The following is a 22,676-nucleotide window of genomic DNA, read 5'->3' on the forward strand; positions in this document are numbered from 1 at the left end:
TTCTTGTATTTTCCACTATTTTGTACTGCTTAACTGCCTTAGAGAAGACCTGGGTTTTGAGCTCATCCCCTTAACTACTCACTATACCCAGTACTGGTACTCAATAAATTCTAGTTTTTCTAAATAATTGAATAAAGTCCTTTATAAAAGTTTTAAGAGGAACATGCCTGACCTGTGGTGGCGCAGTGGATAAAGCATCAGCCTGAAATGCTAAGGTCGTCAGCTCAAAACCCCAGGCTTGCCTGGTCAGGGCACATACAGGAAGCAACGGCTAAGAGTTAATGCCTCCTGCTCCCCCATCCCCTTTCTCTCTTTTTCTCTCCTTTTCTCTCCTCTTTCTAAAATTAATAAATAAAAATTAAAAAAAAAAAAAGTTAAAAGAGGAACACTTTCTTCAGTATGTGGATTTATGTCTAATTTATTGGCCAGGAATTGTGAGTAATTTTAATTTTGTACAGTTTTCATTTTATGTTATAGCTGTAGGTAGCCTTGTAGAATAGGGAACATGAAACCTGTTACAGTATCATAACGTGTTTGAGAAGACATTGTTGAAACTCCTTGCAGGTTTAATAATATGACCAAATGAGCAATGAACTCTCTCAAGGATATACTCCTTTTATTCTCAGTATTTAGTAGTGAGATTGAGTCTACGGTTGAGAAAGATTTGGCTGTGTGTAGAGTTCCACAGCTTATTTTTTCATTACATGCTCCAATAACTGTCTGGTCTAAGGATAAGCTGTTTAAAAACGTTAGTTTAAATTTTTTGAAGTTGAATTTATAACAAACGTTACAATTTTTATATCCAAAGAAGTGCTGTCTCATTCAAAGCACTTACTTTGGAAGTTATCAGGAATGTTTCCATTTCTCAAAACAGTTTCAGAATTCTTTTATTTTTTAAATTACAGTTGACATACAATATTATGTTAGTTTAAGGTGTATAATATAGTAATTAGACATTTATATAACTTACCACGTGATGCCCCCAGAGAAGTCTAGTACCCATCTGACACCATGCATAGTTGTTACAGTATTACTGACTATATTCCACTGTACTTTACATTCGTGACTGTTTCCCTAACTAGCAATTTGTACTTCTTAATCCTTCCCTTTTTCACCTGTCCTCCAACCCCCTCCCGTTTATCACCCATCAAAAGTCAGAATCCCTTTGGAAATAAAGTCCAGAGTCATCACACAAACTTTTTTATTGTCCTCAGTCTCTACCAATCCCTGGCTTTTAAGGGTGGTTATTTTATGAAACAACATTAAGAACTAAGGTGAACAAAGTATACACTCAGGCTTAGTTTAAAACAAAATGCAACTTATGTCAAGAGACAGGACTGTGTTGTTCCTTGGTTTGTTTTTGGTAATGAAATCTGACACCTAAGGCAAGCATGTTTCCAGTAACTTTTAAAGCACCAAATATTCATAATAACTGCAGAACCAGAAAGCACTGTCCTGGAGGAGATGGGATGATCATCATATCTTGATGCTTATAGATGAAGTTTTCAAGGAAAGTCATCCTGAGCACATCTCAGTTTATTAGATAAAGATGATAAAGGAAGAATCTTTACTTTTTAACTAGCAGCTTCTTTTTGGAAGCAACATTCTTTCTTTGGCCCATAATACATGGCCCAAGCTTACCTAGGTGTTAAATTAATTCTGGTGTTAAAACTTAGTTGTAGGTTCCAAGCAAGTGACTGTTTTCTAAGTTTCCTTTCTCCCATTCTCAAATGAAAGGCATGGACAGATGCTATCTAATAAATCTTTTCAGGTAGGAAAATTTAACTTTTTCCCTCGGTCTATGGAGAGTTGTAAAAGTGAAATGTAGTAATGCATAATACAATATTTTGTTTTAAATATTCCCTCATTGAACTGGCTATTTCTTAAAAATCATGCTTTGCTCTTGGAATTGTCATAATACAGTGAAGAACAAACATGCTTCAAGTAGTAGAAAGCAGTTTGTTGAAGTGAAAGAGGTTCATCTTACATTGACTACCAAGAATAACTGAAGAATTGTCTTCAGTTATTTATTTATTTATTTATTTATTTATTTTACAGAGACAGAGTGAGAGTCAGAGAGAGGGACAGACAGGAATGCAGAGAGATGAGAAGCATCAATCAACAGTTTTTTGTTGTGGCACTTTAGTTGTTCACTGATTGCTTTCTCATATGTGCCTTGACCGTGGGGCTACAGCAGACCAAGTAACCCCTTGCTCAAGCCAGCAACCTTGGGTCCAAGCTGGTGAGCCTTGCTCAAACCAGATGAGCCCGCGCTCAAGCTGGCGACCTCGGGGTCTCGAACCTGGGTCCTCCGCATCCCAGTCCAACGCTCTATTCACTGTGCCACCGCCTGGTCAGGCATCTTCAGTTATTTATTTACCTCACCTTGGACCATACGAATGTGAACAATAAAATAATGATAAACTACAATTGACAGTAAAGGCAGGATCAGGATCAATTATAAGATTAGAAATCAAACGTAGACTGACTGTGGTGCTGCAGTGGATAGAGCGTCAACGTCGGACATTGGGGTCCCAGGTTAGAAATCCCATGGTTGCTGGCCTGAGCATGGGATCATCCAGCTTGAGCACAGGCTCGGTGGCTTGAAGTCTAAAGGTTGCTGGCTGAGCTCAAGGCCTCCAGTTTGAGCAAGGGGTCACTGATTCAACTGGAGTCCCTCTGGTTCAAGCATGATGAGAAGCAATCAATGAAGAACTACACAACTACGAGTTGATATATCTGATCTCTATCCCTTCCTCCCTCCCTCTCTTTCTCTCTCTCTCTCTCTCTCTCTCTCTCTCTCTCTCCTCTCTTAAAAGTAAGGAAGGAAGGAAAGAGAAAGAAAGAGAAGGAAGGAAGGGAAAAGGAGAAAGAAAATCAAATGTAGTGAAACAGGCCCTGTCCAGTTAGCTCAGTCAGAGCATTGTCCCAAAACACCAAGGTTGCAGGTTTGATCCCTGGTCAGGGCACATACAGGAAGCAACCAATGAATGCACAACTAAGTGGAACAACAAATGAATGCTTCTCTCTCTCTCTATCACTCACCCTCTTGCTCCTTTTCTCTCTCCCTCTTTTTCTCCCTCTCCAATCTTCTCCCTTCCTCTCTATCTCTCTAAAATCAATCAATAAAAAAATATTTTTAAAAACATAGAGGAACAGAAAGAACATAGATTTGGCTCTTGGCTTTCAAAGTTTAAAGGAAGATTATGTGGTGGTTATTTCAAAGATAAGAAAGGTGACGTTACAGGAAAAGGTAAAGAATTTTCTTAGCATTAGTTCTGAAAGAATAGATAACACGGATGGCATATAGGAAGAATGAGGGCTTTACAAGTAAAGTTGCACACAGTTGCAACAGACTGAAACATCTAAAAATAAGTTAGCATGTGTGCTTTACCTTCTAACAGTAAAGTTGATAGTCATCAACATGGATTAAATTAATTGCCCTGTTTGGGAAAGCTGGTCAGTAGTTTAGAACACTCTCCTTGATGAAAAAGTGTAGTATCTTTCCTACCTGTATTTTGTGAGAATAGATTCAGGTTTGCTCACCTTGTGTCGTAATCAAGTCCTCCCCTGTTCTGTTCTCATGTGGTACCAGCCAAAAAAGAAGAACATGTCAGCCTACCAGGTGTTCTGCAAAGAGTATCGTGTGACCATTGTGGCTGACCATCCAGGCATAGGTAAGAACATTCCTGATCTTTGTTTTTTTTACTTCTTATTCATGTTTCTGAAGCAGTACAGTTAATTCAGTCAGGAGGCTGCTGTTTCCCATAGAGTTAAAGAAACCCAAATCTCATATTTTTCCTCAGTTCTGCAAGTCACTTTAAATTTTATCTTCTCTTGCCTCAACCATAAAAACAATAAGTTTTTATTTATAGCTCTCAGATTGCTAAAATAGAAAACAGAGTAAAATTAAATGTTATAAAACCCAATACGTAAAGATGTAGTTATTTATTTCCAGAATTTTACAGTTGACCTTTTTCTTAAACTGCTCTTGGCTGTGCAGCTGTGAGATGACTTACATCTATGAGAAGTTAGTGAGGGGAGAGAAACACAACACCACAGACCTCGGACAAGGCAGCTAACCTCTGTACATCTCATTTGCCTAAGATACAAAATCGCTTTTCCAGCCTCTCATCAGAGTTGTGAGCACACGTGAGGTACTGTGGAAGGTCAGGAAGTTCTGTAGAAAGCCCGACCTTGCCAGACCGCGGGAGGCAGCGTACGCTGGAGGCCTGCTGCTCAGCTGCCCCAGGGAGAGCCTTTAGTACTGAGCTCTCAGAAATTCAGTAAAATGCCAACATCTCATCAAATTTTATATCATCTTTTCCTTAACCTAGGTTGATAAGCTCTGTATTATGGGAATCAAATTAAAAGACATGGAAAGATGCTTAAGGAATAAATCTCTAGGGTAGATTTTGATTTGAGCATGTCTCCTGACAACCAAAATGGCCCGTTCCCTATGGAAAAGAACCAGGAAACTGGTGGGGTTTGGTGTGGTTTTCTGAAAGACTCTTGTGCTATTTAAAGCTGGTTTCCAAAGCTTTTTTCTAGTGTTTGCTCTCATCAGTCTTTGTTTTTGTTGACAGTTAAACCTTTATGTTATTGAGTGTTTTACTCTTTTATCTCAGATTTTGGAGAACTTAGTAAAAAACTGGCTGAGGTATGGAAGCAATTGCCAGAGAAGGACAAACTGGTAAGTGCACTTTCTTACAAACACCATTTTTTATTGTTTGATGCCTTCCAAAATGTGCGATTCTCCTATAGACTACCCAGCCAAAGAATACTGAAATCGTGGAAAATGACAAATCAGTGAAAATGGTTTAGTAGAGGGCATTAACACCAGTTGGTGACCATTTACTCTAGGTAAGGATTTAGCTACAGGGAAGCTGTCTTTTCTAATTCTTTTTTCTTTGCAGCAGCCGTATTTGAGCCAAAAGATGACCTAATTAAAGTAATTAAAGTGTGAAAAGAAAAATTCCCTTTACTACAAATAGTCAGCCATGGTCTAAGAAGTGAGGAAAGTCACTTAATAGTCACTGCAAGTAATAGAAACATGAGACTTTGTTTACTAGGCAACCAAGTTCCAAACCATCATCCTCATCAACCACTACCGAATAATGCAACCCCACTGTGAAGAAGCTAATAAGACAATGATAAATAGTAATGTCTGTCTAAATCAGGGGTCCCCAAACTTTTTACACTGGGGGCCAGTTCACTGTCCCTCAGACCGTTGGAGGGCCAGACTATAAAAAAAATTATGAACAAATCCCTATGCACACTGCACATACTTTATTTTAAAGTAAAAAAAAAAAAACAAAAAAAAAAAACAGGAACAAATACAATATTTAAAATAAAGAACAAGTAAATTTAAATCAACAAACTGACCAGTATTTTAATGGGAACTATGCTCCTCTCACTGACCACCAATGAAAGAGGTGCCCCTTCCGGAAGTGCGGCGGGGGCCAGATAAATGGCCTCAGGGGGCCACATGTGGCCCACGGGCCGTAGTTTGGGGATCCCTGGTCTAAATCATAGTCACTTTCCAATTGGATAATGCGAAGGTGTTCTAGGAATTAGAATTACCATCTTGCTTTAAGGTATAGCTCACTGGGAGGAGAAAAAGGTGTACCTCATTGACCTTGGCCAGTTGGCTCAATAGAGCCAGAAGTTGCGAGTTTGATCCCTGGTGAGGGTATGAGAAGCCATCAATGAGTTGATGCTTTCTCTCTCATTCTCTCTTCCTTTCTCTCTCTGTCTCCCAAATCAATGAAAAAAGTAAGGTATATCTCATCTAGGCAAAACAACTAAAATATTTTTCACCCAGATAGTTTGTCTTTAGTTTGTTTTCCATGTTACTGTTATCCTGCTATTGGTGTTGCCAACCAGCAGGTTAGAAGAAATACTTAAACCACATGGACATTATACTGAGCCAGATATTCACTCCATGGTTTTACATTTCCATCTTAGAGAGATCCAAAAGTCAATCCTGAGATCTGACCATTAGCGTGGAGGAATGTTCATAGTCCTTGACTAAGCTCTGGCCGCAATCCCTGTCTGAAGTCTGCTCAGTAACCCTCAGCCTGAATGTTAGCATCATTCTGCCCCCCGCACTGCTCCCTTTCTTCTCTTCATCCTACTCTTCCATGACAGCTTTCACTTTTATTATTTTTCCTTTTTAATTTATTTTGCTCTAATTTGATTGCAGATTTGGAAGCAAAAAGCTCAGTATCTGCAACACAAACAGAACAAAGCAGAAGCTACAACTGTGAAAAGAAAAGCGTCCAGCTCAGAAAGTTCCATGAAAGTAAAAGGTACTGTAGTGGCTACACCCTCTCCTGCTTTCCTTCCTGAGAGCACTGTAGACTGTGCTTCCTAACTGAGAAATTGGGAGAGCAGCCTATATTAGAAGCAGATCTCGATACCCAGGTATTAGTACTGAACATGATAGGTTGAGAAAGGCATTTAAAAAATATAAATTTGTAAAGGGGCCAAAGAGTAAGTATTTCAGGCATTGCAAGCATATGTGCATTTTCTGTCCCTATTCTTTGGTTTTCCCACAAAACCATTTAAAAATGTGAAATTGGCCCTGGCTGGTTGGCTCAGTGCTAGAGCATCGGCCTGGCGCAGGGAAGTCCCAAGTTTGATTCCCAGTCAGGGCACACAGGAGAAGCCACTATCTGCTTCTCCACCCCTCCCCCTTCTCTCTTCTCTCTCTCCCCCTCTCTCCCTCTCTGTCTCCCTCTCCCCCCCTCTTCCTTTCTCCCCCCACCCTACTCTGCCTCTTTCTGCCTACTGCAGCCATGGCTCAAATGGTTCTAGCAAGTTGGTCCTGGGCATTGAGGATGGCTCCATGACCAGTCACTAAAATAGCTCAGGGCCTGAGCAATAAAGCAGCAGCCCCAGATAGGCAGAGCATTGCCCGGTAGGGGGCTTGCAGGGTGGATTCCTGTCGGGACACGTGTTGGAGCCTATCTGCCTCACTGCCTCTCAATTAATTAAAAATTAATTAATTAAAATGTGACATTGCCTGGCCAGGCGGTGACGCAGTGGATAGAGCGTCAGACTGGGATGCAGAGGACCCAGGTTCGAGACCCTGATGCCGCCAGCTTGAGCACGGGCTCATCTGGTTTGAGCAAAATCCCACCAGCTTGAGCCCAAGGTCACTGGCTCCAGCAAGGGGTTACTTGGTCTGCTGAAGGCCCACGGTCAAGGGACATATGAGAAAACAATCAATGAACAACTAAGGTGTTGCAACGTGCAATGAAAAACTAATGATTGATGCTTCTCATCTCTCTCCGTTCCTGTCTGTCTGTCCCTGTCTATCCCTCTCTCTCACTCTCTGTCTCTGTAAAAAATAAATAAATTTTAAAAAAATTATTAAAAAAAAATAAAAATAAAATAAATAAAATGTGACATTATTTTTACCTCACAGGCCATAAAAGCAGCAGTCACGGGTCATGGTTTTTTTCTGGGTCAGATTTGACCCACGGTCTGTAGTTCTGTGGATGCCTGGCATAGCTCAGAAACAGAAAATCAGGAAGGCTATTTTTGTGCTATTCAAGGCCATAGCAAGCTTGATCTCTATTTTGTCTGTTCTCAGCTTCCTCTGCAGTACTGTCACCCCAAAAGAAGTCCCCACCTACCACCATGCTGTTACCAGCCTCGCCAGCCAAAGCCCCTGAGACGGAGCCCATTGATGTTGCTGCTCATCTACAGCTGTTAGGAGAGTCCCTCAGCCTCATCGGACACCGCCTGCAAGAAACAGAGGTGAGCACAGCTGCAAGCAGCATGACTCCAGTGTCTGACAGAATTTGAATCCATTCACCTATTCCACCTGTATGCATTGAGCAGCTGCTTTATGGTAGATTATGCCAGTGTCAGGATGTGGTGATAAAGAAGACATATGGTAATAGAAATATCTAGAGATTTGGAATCAAAGTTTGCAATAACATCATCCTGTTAAAATGACAGCCTGACCTGTTGTGGCACAGTGGATAAAGTGTTGACCTGAAATGCTAAGGTCACTGGTCTGAAACCCTGGGCTTGCCTGGTCAAGGCACATATGGGAGTTGATGTTTTCTACTCCTGCCCCTCTCTTTCTCGCTCTCTTTCTCTTCTCCTCCCTCTAAAAATTAATTTTAAAAAAAGGTAAAAAGAAACAGCAACACAAAAAAAATTAGAATACCCTGTAACTTTTCCCCCCAAATTTATTAAGTTACAGTTGACATATAAACCTATAACTTCCATTTAATGCAGTAGAAAAACTGAGTTCAAATCTTATGGAAATTTTGATCACTTGTATTTCTAAGACAGGTTGAATATTTCTGCATGTTTCCAGCAAGATTTTGAATAGATGAGATGAGATGAGATGAGATGAGATGAGATGAGATGGAGGATTTTTTTTTTTTTTTTTTTTTTTTTTTTTCATTTTTCTCAAGCTGGAAACAGGGAGAGACAGTCAGACAGACTCCCGCATGCACCCGACCGGGATCCACCCGGCACGCCCACCAGGGGCGGTACTCTGCCCCCCAGGGGGCAATGCTCTGCCCATCCTGGGCGTCGCCATATTGCGACCAGAGCCACTCTAGCGCCTGAGGCAGAGGCCACAGAGCCATGCCCAGCCCCCGGGCCATCTTTGCTCCAATGGAGCCTTGGCTGCGGGAGGGGAAGAGAGAGACAGAGAGGAAAGCGCGGCGGAGGGGTGGAGAAGCAAATGGGCGCTTCTCCTATGTGCCCTGGCCAGGAATCGAACCCAGGTCCTCCGCACGCTAGGTCGACGTTCTACCGCTGAGCCAACCGGCCAGGGCAAGATGGAGGATTAAGAGTTCCTCTACTTTTCTGAAAATAGGTAGCAAACAGGGAAATTGAGATTCTCCAGCTCTTCATTACTCAGCACTGTATTTGAACTATACAGTGCAGTGTGCCCTAGGGAGAGCTCTGTCCTTGTAAACTTCAAAATCACTTAACCTGGAAAGATGTCATGTTCCATTTCTATTACGATATTCAATTTCTACCGTATTGCCCCCTTGGCTAACTCAGTTGCCTAGTACTTCAGCTTTCCACTGGGTTCTAATAGGACATTTCAGCAAAGAAATCAGCCAAAACTATTAAAGCCATTTTAAGCCAAAAAATCACTGTAGGACTATAGAGCCATTCATTTGCTTCAATACGGAAGTTGAATTATTATTCAACAAATAAAATGCCAGTGGTCAAAAGAGATGAAGTTGTATATAACTTCTTTGGCTAGTTTAAAAAATTTAGCAGATATCACAATTTAGAAATTATCAATATAACAATAGTCTTGATATAACAAAACAACAAGTACTTTCATATAGGCTGATACTTTGAATGGATATAGCTCTTTCCAGAATAAAATATTCTGAAATCTTTAGTTATTTTTAATATTTAGGCATTCTTATGTTTCCTTAAAAATTAGAATTTAAGCCTGACCAGTGGTGGCACAATGGATAGAGCGTTAACTTGGTATGCTAAGGACACAGGTTCAAAACCCCGAGGTCACTGACTTGAGTATGAGCTCACCAGCGTGAGTGCAGGATTGCCAGCTTGAGTGTGGGATCATCAACATGATCCCATGGTCGCTGGCTTGAAGCCCAAGGTCACTGGCTTGAGCAAGGGGTCACTGGCTCAGCTGGAACCTCTCCCCCAGCCCCTGTCAAGGCACATATGAGAAGCAATCAATGAACAACTAAAGTGTCACAACTATGAGTTGATGCTTTTCATCTCTCTCCCTTCCTATCTCTCTTTCTCTCTTAAAAAAAAAAAAAGAATTTAAAATGATGTGTTTTAGGCACCATCCATTTTCCAGATTTATCTTCATATTGCCATTTAATTTAGCAAGTATTTGTTGAGTACAAGGCATTATTCCAAAACCGTGGAAATACAAGATGAGTAGTTTCCTTATTATTTCCTGTCCTCAGGAAACTTACAGTTTAATTGGAAAGAAAGAATAGGTAGATAATTAACAAATTAAAAGAAGCCAGCTTCTGTGAACAGTTTCCCAAAACTGGGAATTTTACAGACTCTCTAGTCTCCGTTTTTTTAAATATAACTGTCTTATTGAGATGTAATGCGCATACCATAAAGTTCACTGTTTTAAAATATAGAATTTAGTGGATTTTTTTTAATTAATTAATTTATTTATTTATTTATTTATTTATTTATTGTCCCATCACTCAAAGTCCAATTGTCTTCTATCACCTTCTAACTGGTTTTCTTGTGCCCCTCCCCTCCCCCAACCCCCTCCCTCTCCTCTACCCCACCCTGTAACCCCCAACTCTTGTCCATGTCTCTGAGTCTCATTTTTATGTCCCACCTATGTATGGAATCATATAGTTCTTAGTTTTTTCTGATTTACTTATTTCGCTCAGTATAATGTTTTCAAGGCCCATCCATATTGTTGTAAATGATCCAATGTCATCATTTCTTATGGCTGAGTAGTATTCCATAGTATATATGTACCAAAGCTTTTTAATCTACTTGTCCACTGACGGACACTTGGGCTGTTTCCAGATCTTCGCTATTGTGAACAATGCTGCCATAAATATGGGGGTGCATTTCTTCTTTTCAAACACTGCTATGGTGTTCTTGGGGTATATTCCTAACAGTGGTACAGCTGGGTCAAAAGGCAGTTTGATTTTTAATTTCTTGAGGAATCTCCATACTGTTTTCCACAGTGGCTGCACCAGTCTGCATTCCCACCAGCAGTGCAGGAGGGTTCCCTTTTCTCCACATCCTCACCAGCACTTATTCTGTGTTGTTTTGTTGATGAGCGCCATTCTGACTGGTGTGAGGTGATATCTCATTGTGGTTTTAATTTGTATTTCTCTAATCTTAGTGATGTTGAACATTTTTTCATATGCCTGTTGGCCATCTGTATGTCCTCTTTTGAGAAGTGTCTATTCATTTATTTTGCCCATTTTTGGATTGGATTGTTTGTCTTCCTGGTATTAAGTTTTACAAGTTCTTTATAAATTTTGGTTGTTAACCCCTTATCAGATGCATTGTCAAATATATTCTCCCATTGTGTAGTTTGTCTTTTTATTCTGTTCTTATTGTCCTTAGCTGTGCAGAAGCTTTTTAGTTTGATAAAGTCCCATTTGTTTATCCTGTCTTTTATTTCACTTGCCTGTGGAGACAAATCGGCAAATATATTGCTGCAAGAGATGTCAGAGATCTTACTGCCTATGTTTTCTTCAAATATGCTTATGGTTTTACGGCTAACATTTAAGTCTTTTATCCATTTTGAGTTTATTTTTATGAATGGTGTAAGTTGGTGGTCTAGTTTCATTTTTTTGCAGGTAACTGTCCAATTTTCCCAACACCATTTGTTGAAGAGGCTGTCTTTACTCCCAATGTATGCTCTTACCTCCTTTGTCAAATATCAGTTGTCCATAAAAGTGTGGGTTTATTTCTGGGTTCTCAGTTCTGTTCCATTGATCTATATGCCTGTTCTTATGCCAGTACCAGGCTGTTTTGAGTTCAATGGCCTTATAATGTAACTTGATATCTGGAAGTGTGATACCTCCCACTTTATTCTTCCTTTTCAAGATTGCTGAGGCTATTCGTGTTCTCTTTTGGTTCCATATAAAGTTTTGGAATATGTGTTCTATATCTTTGAAGTAAGTCATTGGTATTTTAATCAGTATTACATTGAATTTATAAATTGCTTTGGGTAATAGACATTTTAATGATGTTTCTTCTTCCTAACCATGAGCACGGTGTATGCTTCCACTTGTGTGTATCTTCCCTGATTTCTTTTATCAATGTTTTATAATTTTCCGAGTACAAGTCTTTAATCTTACTGGTTAAATTTATTCCTAGGTACTTTTATTTTTTTTTGGTTGCAATGGTAAAGGGGATTGATTACTTAATTTCTCTTTCTGACAGTTCATTGTTAGTATATAAAAATGCCTCTGATTTCTGAGTATTAATTTTATATCCTGCCAACTTGCTGAATTCATTTATCAGGTCTAGTAGTTTTTTGACTGCGACTTTAGGGTTTTCTATATACAATATCATATCATCTGCAAATAACGACAGTTTTACTTCTTCTTTTCCAATTGGGATGCCTTTTATTTCTTTTTCTTGTCTGATTGCTATGTGGCTAGGACTTCCAGAACTATGTTGAATAAGAGTGGTGAAAGGGGGCACCCCTGCCTTGTTCCTGATCTTAAGGGGATTGCTTTTAATTTTTGCCCATTGAGAATGATGTTGGCTGTGGGTTTGTCATAGATGGCCTTTATCATGTTGAGGTATGTTCCCTGTATTCCCACTTTGCTGAGACTTTTGATCATGAATGGGTGTTGGATTTTATCAAATGCTTTTTCTGCATCTATTGAAATTATCATGTGGTTTTTCTCCTTCCTTTTGTGTATGTGATGAATCACATTGATTGATTTGCAAATACTGTACTAGCCTTGCCTCCCAAGAATAAATCACTCTTGATCATGGTGTATGATTTTATTCATATATTGCTGGATCCGGTTTGCTAATATTTTGTTGAGGATTTTTGCATCTAAGTTCATCAGGGATATTGGCCTATAATTTTCTTTTTTTGTGTTGTCTTTGCCTGGTTTTGGAATCAGAACTATGCTTGCCTCATAAAAGGAGCTTGGAAGTCTTCCTTCCTCTTGAATTTTTTGAAATAGCTTGAGAAGGATAGGAGTTAGTTCTTTGAATATTTGGTAGAATTCACTTGTGAAGCCATCAAGCCCCGAACTTTTCTCTTTTGGGATTTTTTTGATAACTCCTTTGATCTCATTTGTTGTAATTGGTCTGTTTAGGTTTTCTGATTCTTCCAGATTAATTATTGGAAGATTATATGTTTCAAGGAATTTGTCCATTTCATCTAGGTTGTCTAGTTTTTTGGCGTACAGTTCTTCATAATATTTTCTTACAATATTTTATATTTCTGTTGTGTCAGTTGTTATTTCTCCATTCGTTTCTAATTTTATTTATTTGAGTCCTCTCTCTTTTTTTCTTGGTGAGTCTGGTTAAAGGTTCATCGATCTTGTTTAACTTTTCAGAGAACCAGCTCCTGGTTTCATTGATCCTCTGTATTGTTTCTTTAGCCTCTATGTCATTTATTTCTGCTCTGATCTTTATTATTTTCTTCCTTCTACTAGCTCTGGGCTTTTACTTGCTGTTCTTTTTCTAGTTCTTTTAGATGCAGGGTCAAGTTGTTTATTTGAGCTTTTTCTAGCTTCTTGAGGTATGCCTGTAATGCTATGAATTTCCCTCTCAGGACTGCTTTTGCTGTGTCCCATAAATTTTGAGTTGATGTATGCTCATTATCGTTCGTTTCTAGGAATTTTTTAATTTCTTCTTTGATCTCATTGTTTACCCATTCATTATTTAATAACATGCTATTTAGTTTTCAAGTGTTTGAGTATTTTTCAGTTTTTCTGTTGTGGTTGATTTCTAGTTTCATGCCATTGTGATCAGAGAAAATGCTCGATATGATTTCAACCTTCTTAAATTTGTTGAGACCGCTTTTGTGCCCTACCATGTGGTCTATTCTAGAGAATGTACCACGAGCGCTTGAAAAGAATGTATATTCTGCTGTTTTAGGGTGAAAGGTTCTGAAGATATCTATTAAATCGAGTTGATCTAGTACGTCCTTTAGGTCTGCTGTTTCTTTGTTAATTTTCTTTCTTGAGGATCTATCTAGTGATGTTAGTGGGGTATTGAAATCCCCTACTATTATAGTATTGCTGTTGATCTCATCCTTTAAATCCATCAAAGTCTGCTTTATATATTTAGGTGCTCTATATTAGGTGCGTAGATATTTATAACGGTTATATCTTCCTGTTGGATTGCTCCCTTTATCATTATGTAGTGACCTTCTTTATCTCTAACAATAATCTTTGTTGGTGTTTTTTTTTGTTTTTTGTTTTTTGTATTTTTCCAAAGCTGGAAACGGGTATAGACAGACAGACTCCCGCATGTGCCCGACCGGGATCCACCCGGCATGCCCACCAGGGGGCGATGCTCTGCCCCTCCGCGGCGTCGCTCTGTTGCAACCAGAGCCACTCCAGTGCCTGGGGCAGAGGCCGAGGAGCCATCCCCAGCGCCCGGGCCATCTTTGCTCCAATGGAGCCTCGCTGCGGGAGGGGAAGAGAGAGACAGAGAGGAAGGAGAGGGGGAGGGGTGGAGAAGCAGATGGGCGCTTCTGTGTGCCCTGGCCGGGAATCGAACCCGGGACCCCTTGCACGCCAGGCCGACGCTCTACCACTGAGCCAACCGGCCAGGGCTAACAATAATCTTTGTTTTAAAGTTCATTTTGTCTGATATAAGTATTGCCACTCCAGTTTTTTTTCATTTCCATTTGTGTGAAATTTTTTTTTTCATCCTTTTTATCTTCAGTCTGTGTGCATCTTTTGTTTTAAGGTGTGTCTCTTGTAGACAGCATATGTATGGGTCCTGTTTTCTTATCCACGCAGCCACCCTATGTCTTTTGATCGGATCATTTAATCCATTTACATTTAAGATTATTATTGATATGTAATTGTTTATTGCCATTTTATTCTTTAAAACTGTATTCCTCTTTTGCTATATTCTTTTTCTCCTTTGATCTGTTTACAACAGGCCCCTTAGCATTTCTTGCAGCCTTGGTTTGGTTGTAGTGAATTCCTTGAGTTTTTTTTTTTTTGTCTGGGAAGCTTTTTATTTCTCCTTCAATTTTAAATGATAGCCTTGCTGGATAAAGTAGTCTTGGTTGTAGGCTCTTGTTCTTCATTACTTTGAATATTTCTTGCCATTCCCTTCTGGCCTCAAGTGTTTCTGTTGAGAAGTCAGAAGTCATCCTTATGGGGGCTCCTCTGTAGGTGATAGTCTTTTTTTCTCGAGCAGCTTTTAATATTTTCTCTTTATCACTTAGCTTTGGTATTTTAATTATGATGTGTCTTGGTGTAGATTTCTTTGGGTTTCTCTTTAATGGAGTTCTCTGTGCTTCTTGAACTTGTGAGATGTTTTCCTGCCTTAATTGAGGGAATGTTTCAGCTATGATATGTTTGAATAAAGTCTGTATCCCTTGTTCTTTCTCTTCTTCTTCAGGAACCCCTATGATGTGGATGTTATTTCTCTTCATGTTGTCACAGAGCTCTCTTAGAGTTTCCTCAGACTTTTGAGTCTCTTTTCTTTTTTCTGCTCTGCTTCCATGCCTTTATTTATCTTTTCCTCTAACTTGCTGATTTGATTCTCAGCTTCATCCATCCTGCTTTTAATTCCTTCCATTGTGGTTTTTATTTCTGATATTGTATTTGGCATTTTTGACTTTTTCTTTTTTATTATTTCAATGTCCTTTTTTATATTTGCTATCTCTTTATTTAGATGTTCGTAATAACCATCTATTTTTGTTCTAATATCTTTGTGCATCCTAACAATCGTTATTTTAAATTCTGCATCTGGTAATTTGGTTATATCTGATTCATTCAGGTCCTTTTCTGGGGATTTCTCTTGATTCATTTGTGTTGCATTTCTCTGCCTTCTCATTTTCTCTGTGTAAAGGAAGGTTTTGGCCACTGGAGTCCACTGGGTGTGGCTTCTGTTCCCTAGATGTGGTCTGTCTGCAGGCCCGCCACCCCCTCTGCTGTTGCTGCCTAGGGCGTTTGGGTATGGGTGTTGCCAGTGCCTGCCCACTGGGGCTGTTGCTGTGGTTTCTGCCTCTCCTTCACGGGAGTGCAGAATTTAGTGGATTTTAATGTGTCTGCAGAATTGTGGACACATTTTTACTAATTCCAGAACACCTTCATTATCCTCAAAAGAAAGCCCCTTGCCATTGGCAATCATTTCCCATTGCCCTTCTACTCCACTTTTTCCAAGACTTTAACATTTGCATATATTCTCACAATTGTTCAATTTTCATGTGCCACTTATACTATTATTTATTTTAAATTTTTATTTAAATATATCTGTCCATGCTTTCACAATGATATTCTCAATATCAAGAGTGTGATATTCTGAGGTTATTTTTCCTGATATACATCAAAATGGATGTCTATCAAATAATTTTCACCTATAGCCTGACCTGTGGTGGCACAGTGGATAAAGCGTCAACCTGGAAACGCAGAGGTTGCCGGTTCAAAACCCTGGGCTTGCCTGGTCAAGGCACATATGGGAGTTGATGCTTCCTGCTCCTCCCCCCTTCTCTCTCTCTCTCTCTCTCTCTAATAAATAAATAAAAAAAATATCTTAAATTTAATGTTCACCTATATGCCACCTGAAATTATATATTACACTTTAAGGAACGTTGATTTTGTACAATTTGCTCAGTTAAAGAGTGAGTATCTGAAGCCTAATGAAGTGCAGTGACTAGTATTCGTTTACACACAATTGGTGACAGAGCCCAGCCTGCCTCACCTGTGACCTGCCCTCGTTCTGGGGCTCTGCTGGCCAAGGCAGACTTATGAGGGAGAACTGAGAGAAGTGAGAGGGAGAGGCTTAGTGAGGGGCGGTGCTCTTCCACCTGGAGCAGAAAGGCTGGTGAGCTGGAGTTTGTCTCATGGAGACACTGACAGAGACGTTCCCAACCAGGACAACCGTGTGCATCTGTTTCTCAACCTCGGGGTCTTCTGCAGAAATGCGTCAAAGGAGGCCAAGTAGGAACCCCACTCCCACTGTCACCAGGTCTTTTAGCTCTTTAATATATTAGGGTCTACATAAGGTTTTATTTGAGAAAGGGGTTTGCTGCTAAAATGATAAAAAACTGTAACATGCAGTGAACAAATTGGAGAAAGGCTGAACAGGAAAGCCACAGCCCAAATCACAGGTCTTACTGGGTATTCTGAAGTGTCTGTGCCTCGCTGTTCATGAAATGAAGGGAGGGTTTTTTGTTTGTTTTGTTTTGTTAGTAATTTATTGATTTTAGGGAGAGAGGAAGGGGGAGAGAGAAACAGGAACATCAACCTGCTCCTGGATGTGCCCTGACAGGGTACCAAACCCACAACGTCTGTGCTTCAGGACTAAGCTCCAACCAGTGAAGCTATCCAGCCAGGGCAAGGCAGGCAGATTTTGAGTAGGGAGGGATGTGATCTAAGCTCTCCTGTGGTTTTCTCTGAGAATAGCTTCTATTTACATTGTGAGTAAAAGAGACCGGAACTGGGGAGAAGTGGTAACAGTAATCTAGTCTAGATATGACAGAGATTTGAATTAATCCAATATGTGTTTTTTGAGAGCTTACTGTATGTGAAATACCAGTAGTTATTGGGAGGCTATAAAAAGGATCAGGACATGGTTCCTGCCCTCAAGTTGCTTATTATCCATTAGAGTCAGCCATAAAATATTAGCTATAATTAACAGTAAGACAAAAGTAATGGACTATTACTAATTTGCTAATTTTCTTTGAATAGTTACTCAGCCAGTTTTGGGTCAGAGTGCTTTATATGGATTCTTTCAATTAATTCACACTGCAGCTTTGTGGGACAGAATTTTTGTTTCCCTTACTTTACAAAAGAAAAAACAGAGCCCTGGCCGGTTGGCTCAGCGGTAGAGCGTCGGCCTAGCGTGCGGAGGACCCGGGTTCGATTTCCGGCCAGGGCACACAGGAGAAGCGCCCATTTGCTTCTCCACCCCTCCGCCGCGCTTTCCTCTCTGTCTCTCTCTTCCCCTCCCGCAGCCGAGGCTCCATTGGAGCAAAGATGGCCCGGGCGCTGGGGATGGCTCTGTGGCCTCTGCCTCGGGTGCTAGAGTGGCTCTGGTCGCAGCATGGCGACGCCCAGGATGGGCAGAGCATCGTCCCCTGGTGGGCAGAGCGTCGCCCCTGGTGGGCGTGCCGGGTGGATCCCAGTCGGGCGCATGCGGGAGTCTGTCTGACTGTCTCTCCCTGTTTCCAGCTTCAGAAAAATGAAAAAAAAAAAAAAAAAGAAAAAACAGAGACTTAGGTTCATTAACTAGTTCTGTAGTTCATCTTCTGGGTGCTGAAACAGGCTTGAATTTGTTGGTCAAGGACCATGCTCTTAATCGCTTCCTCTTCTGCCTCCCATGGAGGTGGGAGATGGGAGACATTGGATGGGAAAGGGTGGAGAAGAAGAGTTGGTAATGGCGAGGCCTTGAGACTAGGCAGTTGTATGAATGGTGGTGACTTCAGTAGAAAGGGTTGCTAGGGGGAGGGATAGGTTATTTCTCACTACAGTACCTTGAGATTGAGAAATATCCAAAATGAGACCTAGCAGGCAACCAGAGATGCAGTTTTGAAGATGAAGATGTAATTACTGATATTTTGTGCACATACCATGTACCAGGCACACACCAAAAACTTCTATCTATTGTCTCGCTTAAGCCTTCTGTGCTACAGATGCTGTTAGTAGTCTGTTTTACAGGCACAGCATAATGAACAGCTTGCCCAGTACAGAAACAGTGAGTGGAATGGCCAGCTCCTCGCACCAGCAGTCCTGACCCAGAGCTCAGTCTCTAACGGACCCTGCTCTGCAGCCCCCGAGGTGATCAGCCTCACCGCGCTTCTGGTAGAAGTGAGCTAGCTGTACACTGCTGGGCCTCAAGGTTTATGGCCAGCAATCTTATTTCTTACCTCTTGAATCCCAGAGATATATATAGACAATATGAACTGTGTAAGATGTTAACATTTGAAAGGAGCCACGTCATGTTCTTTTTGAGATTGAACAGTGATAACACTGGCTATTAAAAGCCACATACATGGAGAAGTATGTGCATGTTTATATTCATTGTTAATGTGTAGGGCTGTAGAAGTTCTCACAGTTGCTGCATGTGAGCTGTATTTATGGTCTTTATAAGAAATATACTTTTGCATATCTGATCTCCACAAATCTTCTTAGCAGCTCTGCAGGGTAGGTACAGCACTTTTTACTATTCCTAAGTATAGGCTTTTTTTTTTTCTACTATTCATGACTGTCCCAAAGTCACATAGAGGGTAAGACGGGTAAGAAATATAGAAAAGAAAACTAGGACTGTGTTGTAAAAGTTTTTCTTGTTAAACAGCTTACAGAGTTATCAAAGCAAATACCTTCCATTTCTGCTGCAAATTTCCCAGAACTGCCTAAGACTCAAAGACTCAAAGACTATGAGGGAATCCGCCCCAACATGGAGGCAGCATCAGGAATGTGGTTCCAGTGACCCAACCCCTCTAATGCTCTCCCTTTCAGGGTATGGTGGCTGTGTCTGGCAGTTTGTCAGTGCTCCTGGACTCCATTATCTGTGCGCTTGGCCCCTTGGCGTGTCTGACCACACAACTACCTGAACTGAATGGCTGTCCTAAACAGGTCTTGGTGAGTTTGCCTTGGATTTCTGGGGCCAGAAGCCTTGAGAGCCAGAGAAGCCCTGTCTTCAAGAGCTCTGTCAGACACAAGGTCATAGGGCTTCCTGGCATCCAGAATATAGGCTCCCTCCATGTGTTGGCCCAGGAATGAGGTACTGTATTGTTGAATGCATGCCATGCTTTCAGTGAAACCAGAAAACTTGCCAAACCCCTAAAACAGCCCTGTAGAGAGAAGCAGTCCAGCCTTGAGGTACCACGACTCCTGAGTTTCCTGTTCTTCTACACAGGAAGGAAGTGCAGGAGTCTTCTGCTGCTTTTTTACTTGGATCATGGGCAGAATTAGCAGAGAAACTCCTAGCAAACAGATGGCAGGATGCCATCTCCATTTCCCCCATTTTCTCAGACTCTGGAGTTTCTTTCTCATCTCTCCCCTGAACAAAGAAATGTCTGTCGAGGAACTAAGGTTTAGTACTCCTCAGTTAAACTTTGTCCCCTTCTTTTGCAGTCAAACACACTAGACAACATTGCTTACATCATGCCTGGACTGTGACAGCAGAGAATCCTGGGACAGACCTTCTTCTACCCCATTGCTGGTTTGTGTATATATGACTGTTCCCGACCCCTTCACTGGCCACTGGGTGTAGGTTTTAAATTTTTATATACATATATATTATATATAATGTACAGTATAAACATAGGACTGTAACTTACTTTGCTTTTAATAATTTTATGAAATGGCAGAGGTTTAACCAAGAAGAAACCTTGGCATGAATGTGAGCTTGGGATTCTTTCTTTTCCTGTGGTGGATAAATCTGCCTTAAAAATCAATGTAACTTGAGGGCTGGGGGTTTGTTCTGGGTGCCAGGTGCATCTCTTTATGGACAGCTAAAATGTGATTTTTTTTTCCCAAGCTCAGTTGTACCTCCAGACCCATCACTGACCATTTGCCTTACCTGTCTTACATTCTGAGATATAATAGGGAAGATTATGGGAAGTTGACAATTGACTGAAAGTGCAAAGCCTTTCAACTTGAAGTCTCTTGGGTGAGAGCTGATAAAATCGTTCCCATCTTAGAGTTATTGCATTGGCTTAGGTAAACCTAGTTAGGGGTTCCTTCCAATTCCCACTATACAGGTGTCCATGTCTCAAAATTTATTGTGATCATTGGCAGCCTCAGTTGGGGCTAAGGAGTTTTGTAAGCCCTGGCAGCATAAAACACCTTGAAGAGGGGAAAGCTGTCCGTGCCACCAGGTGGACTGCATATTGTGAGCTGACCCAGAATCTTTGGCCTGCAGAACGAAGAGCTGGTATCTTCCATGGGCAGCATTCACTTAGCCACCAGGGCCTCATGGGTTCTGGTTAGTTGCTTGATGGCTATGGAAGATGAAGTTTGCCCAGCAGGATTCTTGGGTTTATCTTGCTGGCTCCCCTGGTGGGCAGATACAGTGTTCTGCATTCCACACTTAAGTGAATTGCAAAAAAAGTAGTTGATTCTCATGTAGGTTTATTTATGTGTGCGTGTGAATGTGTGTTTTAATTATGTGTATTTAACTCTTTAAACTCTCTTAGATTTTAATTTATCCTGTAAATTTCTGTATATATAATTTAATAACAAAGCCTCCACCAGCAACAGCATGTGGAAGATACAGATGTGTTAGTTCTCTCCCCTCCTTCCCCTGACCTTTTCTGAAAACTCCAGATCATCTGCATTTTAAGGTATTGTGCCTCAAAAATGAATCATTATGTCAAGATATAATTCTTTATAATTCAATAATGTCAAGAAAGTAAAATGAAAAAAGGAATGTTTCCATTCCCAGCTCCCTTGTTGCTGAAGAACCACTTTTGCTTCCTAGTTCTAAAGAAGACAGTTGAGTATGTCAGGGGTGTTTGTAAATGTGTGAGAGCCCCTGCCAAACACCAGCTCAGAGGTCACTGCTCCCTTCCTCAGGCCAGATGGAGCTCCACAGCAGCAAGGGAGATGTTTGAGGACAGCGCAGTCAGCCTGTGTCCTTCTCCCCACTAGTGTAGTCACGGGGCTGTGTTTCTTAAAGGGACTCCAGCCACCGAATGCCATTCTCAGCTCAAAGCAGTTTTGAGATTTAATTGGGGAAACAGAAGGAAAGGGGAACGTTTGGGAACCAAAATCAAGAACAGAAATCTTGTTTTGATTTCGTGTGTTAGAACCTGTACCATGCCTCATCTGTACCCATGGAAGCTTCCTGTTTGACACAGGGTATCAGGAGAGGCCTTGAAGAAAGGATTAGTACCGAAAGACGTCATCCTACCATTGACGTCGTGTACACATTAATGAAATCCTGCTGAGGACCTGCTTTTTGTTTGTTTTTCTTTAAAATCCAATCCTATTGTATTTGTATTTAAAATTTGTACACATTTGTATAATAATCTGTACCTTGTGGTATTTGGTACTATTAGAGGAAAAACTTTGGATTCAGACCTTGCAGTTTTTATATCATTGTTTTATTTTGTTTTTTAAATAAATTCTAACGGTTTGATCCAAATTCCATTACAGTTGTATAAAGAAATAAAATTTTGTACTTATATTATTAAAAATCACATTTTTAATATTTACAGTCCAGTCTCAGCTATCTTTTCCCTGCTTCCAACCAAAGTTGCTCAGAAATTATAAAACCTGTCTTCACACTATATCCTACCATCATTTTCTTAAAAAGAAAAATCCATCTGGAACAGAGGTCAAGTTTCTGATCTTATCCATTTTCTAACATACATCTTGCTCTGTTTCTATTAACTTTTACATTGTGGAGTCTCGTGTCGTGTTTTCTCTTTTGCAAGTTACAAACCCAATGACTCTGATAAGTGTAACTCTGTTCGGTGGCAAATAAAATTGTATGTATGTTACTGTGTTCACCTAACTCAAGAAAATGTCAGTCTGTGTAAGGCTCACATCTGAATCATAGGCTTGGATATGCTCTGTTTTCCTGCTGTTTCAATACTGTCCTGACTTAGCATTATTGGATAATGCTTAGAAAGATTAAGTCACTTAATCTTTCTAAGCATCCAGGATCCTATCTGTAAAATAGTGCTACTGTCACTTCCCTGCCTCTAAGCCAGCAGCCAGCTGCCAACCAGGCTGACATGAATGTCTAGTAATATTGTGAACATTTAATATGTGGAGATTTGACATTTATTTCAAGGTGTAAAGGTTTCATTCCAAACATAAGATGTTAACAGTCATAAATAGTGAAATATGACTGAAAGGCTAACTTCTCATGGAGAGACAAAAAGAAAGAAACCACCATATTGCTGAATGACTATTATAGAGAGTAATTTGCATATTTTATCTCAATCCTCCCAAAAACCTTATTAGTTCCCTTGACACATAAGGATATAGGTGCAGAAAAGTATCTTTCCTAAGGTTATATAGCTGGTAATTGGCAAAGCCAGA

At 40.4% G+C, this 22,676-nt stretch overlaps 1 protein-coding gene across 3 annotated transcripts in view; it reads left to right on the forward strand.

The window, feature by feature from the left end:
• The window catches only part of HMGXB4 (HMG-box containing 4), a 38,969-nt gene extending 17,291 nt beyond the window's left edge, over positions 1 to 21,678 (forward strand). For all 3 annotated transcript variants that reach the window (XM_066358266.1, XM_066358267.1, XM_066358268.1), the window contains 6 exons: positions 3,596 to 3,677; positions 4,629 to 4,693; positions 6,206 to 6,311; positions 7,601 to 7,767; positions 19,140 to 19,262; positions 19,758 to 21,678. In XM_066358266.1, the coding sequence (XP_066214363.1) occupies positions 3,596 to 3,677; positions 4,629 to 4,693; positions 6,206 to 6,311; positions 7,601 to 7,767; positions 19,140 to 19,262; positions 19,758 to 19,802 (588 nt within the window). In that variant the 3' untranslated portion in view covers positions 19,803 to 21,678. The remainder of the gene's footprint in view (positions 1 to 3,595; positions 3,678 to 4,628; positions 4,694 to 6,205; positions 6,312 to 7,600; positions 7,768 to 19,139; positions 19,263 to 19,757) is intronic.
• Positions 21,679 to 22,676: the final 998 nt, after the last annotated feature.

Source organism: Saccopteryx leptura, chromosome 1, assembly GCF_036850995.1.
Source record: "Saccopteryx leptura isolate mSacLep1 chromosome 1, mSacLep1_pri_phased_curated, whole genome shotgun sequence".
NCBI lineage: Eukaryota > Metazoa > Chordata > Mammalia > Chiroptera > Emballonuridae > Saccopteryx > Saccopteryx leptura.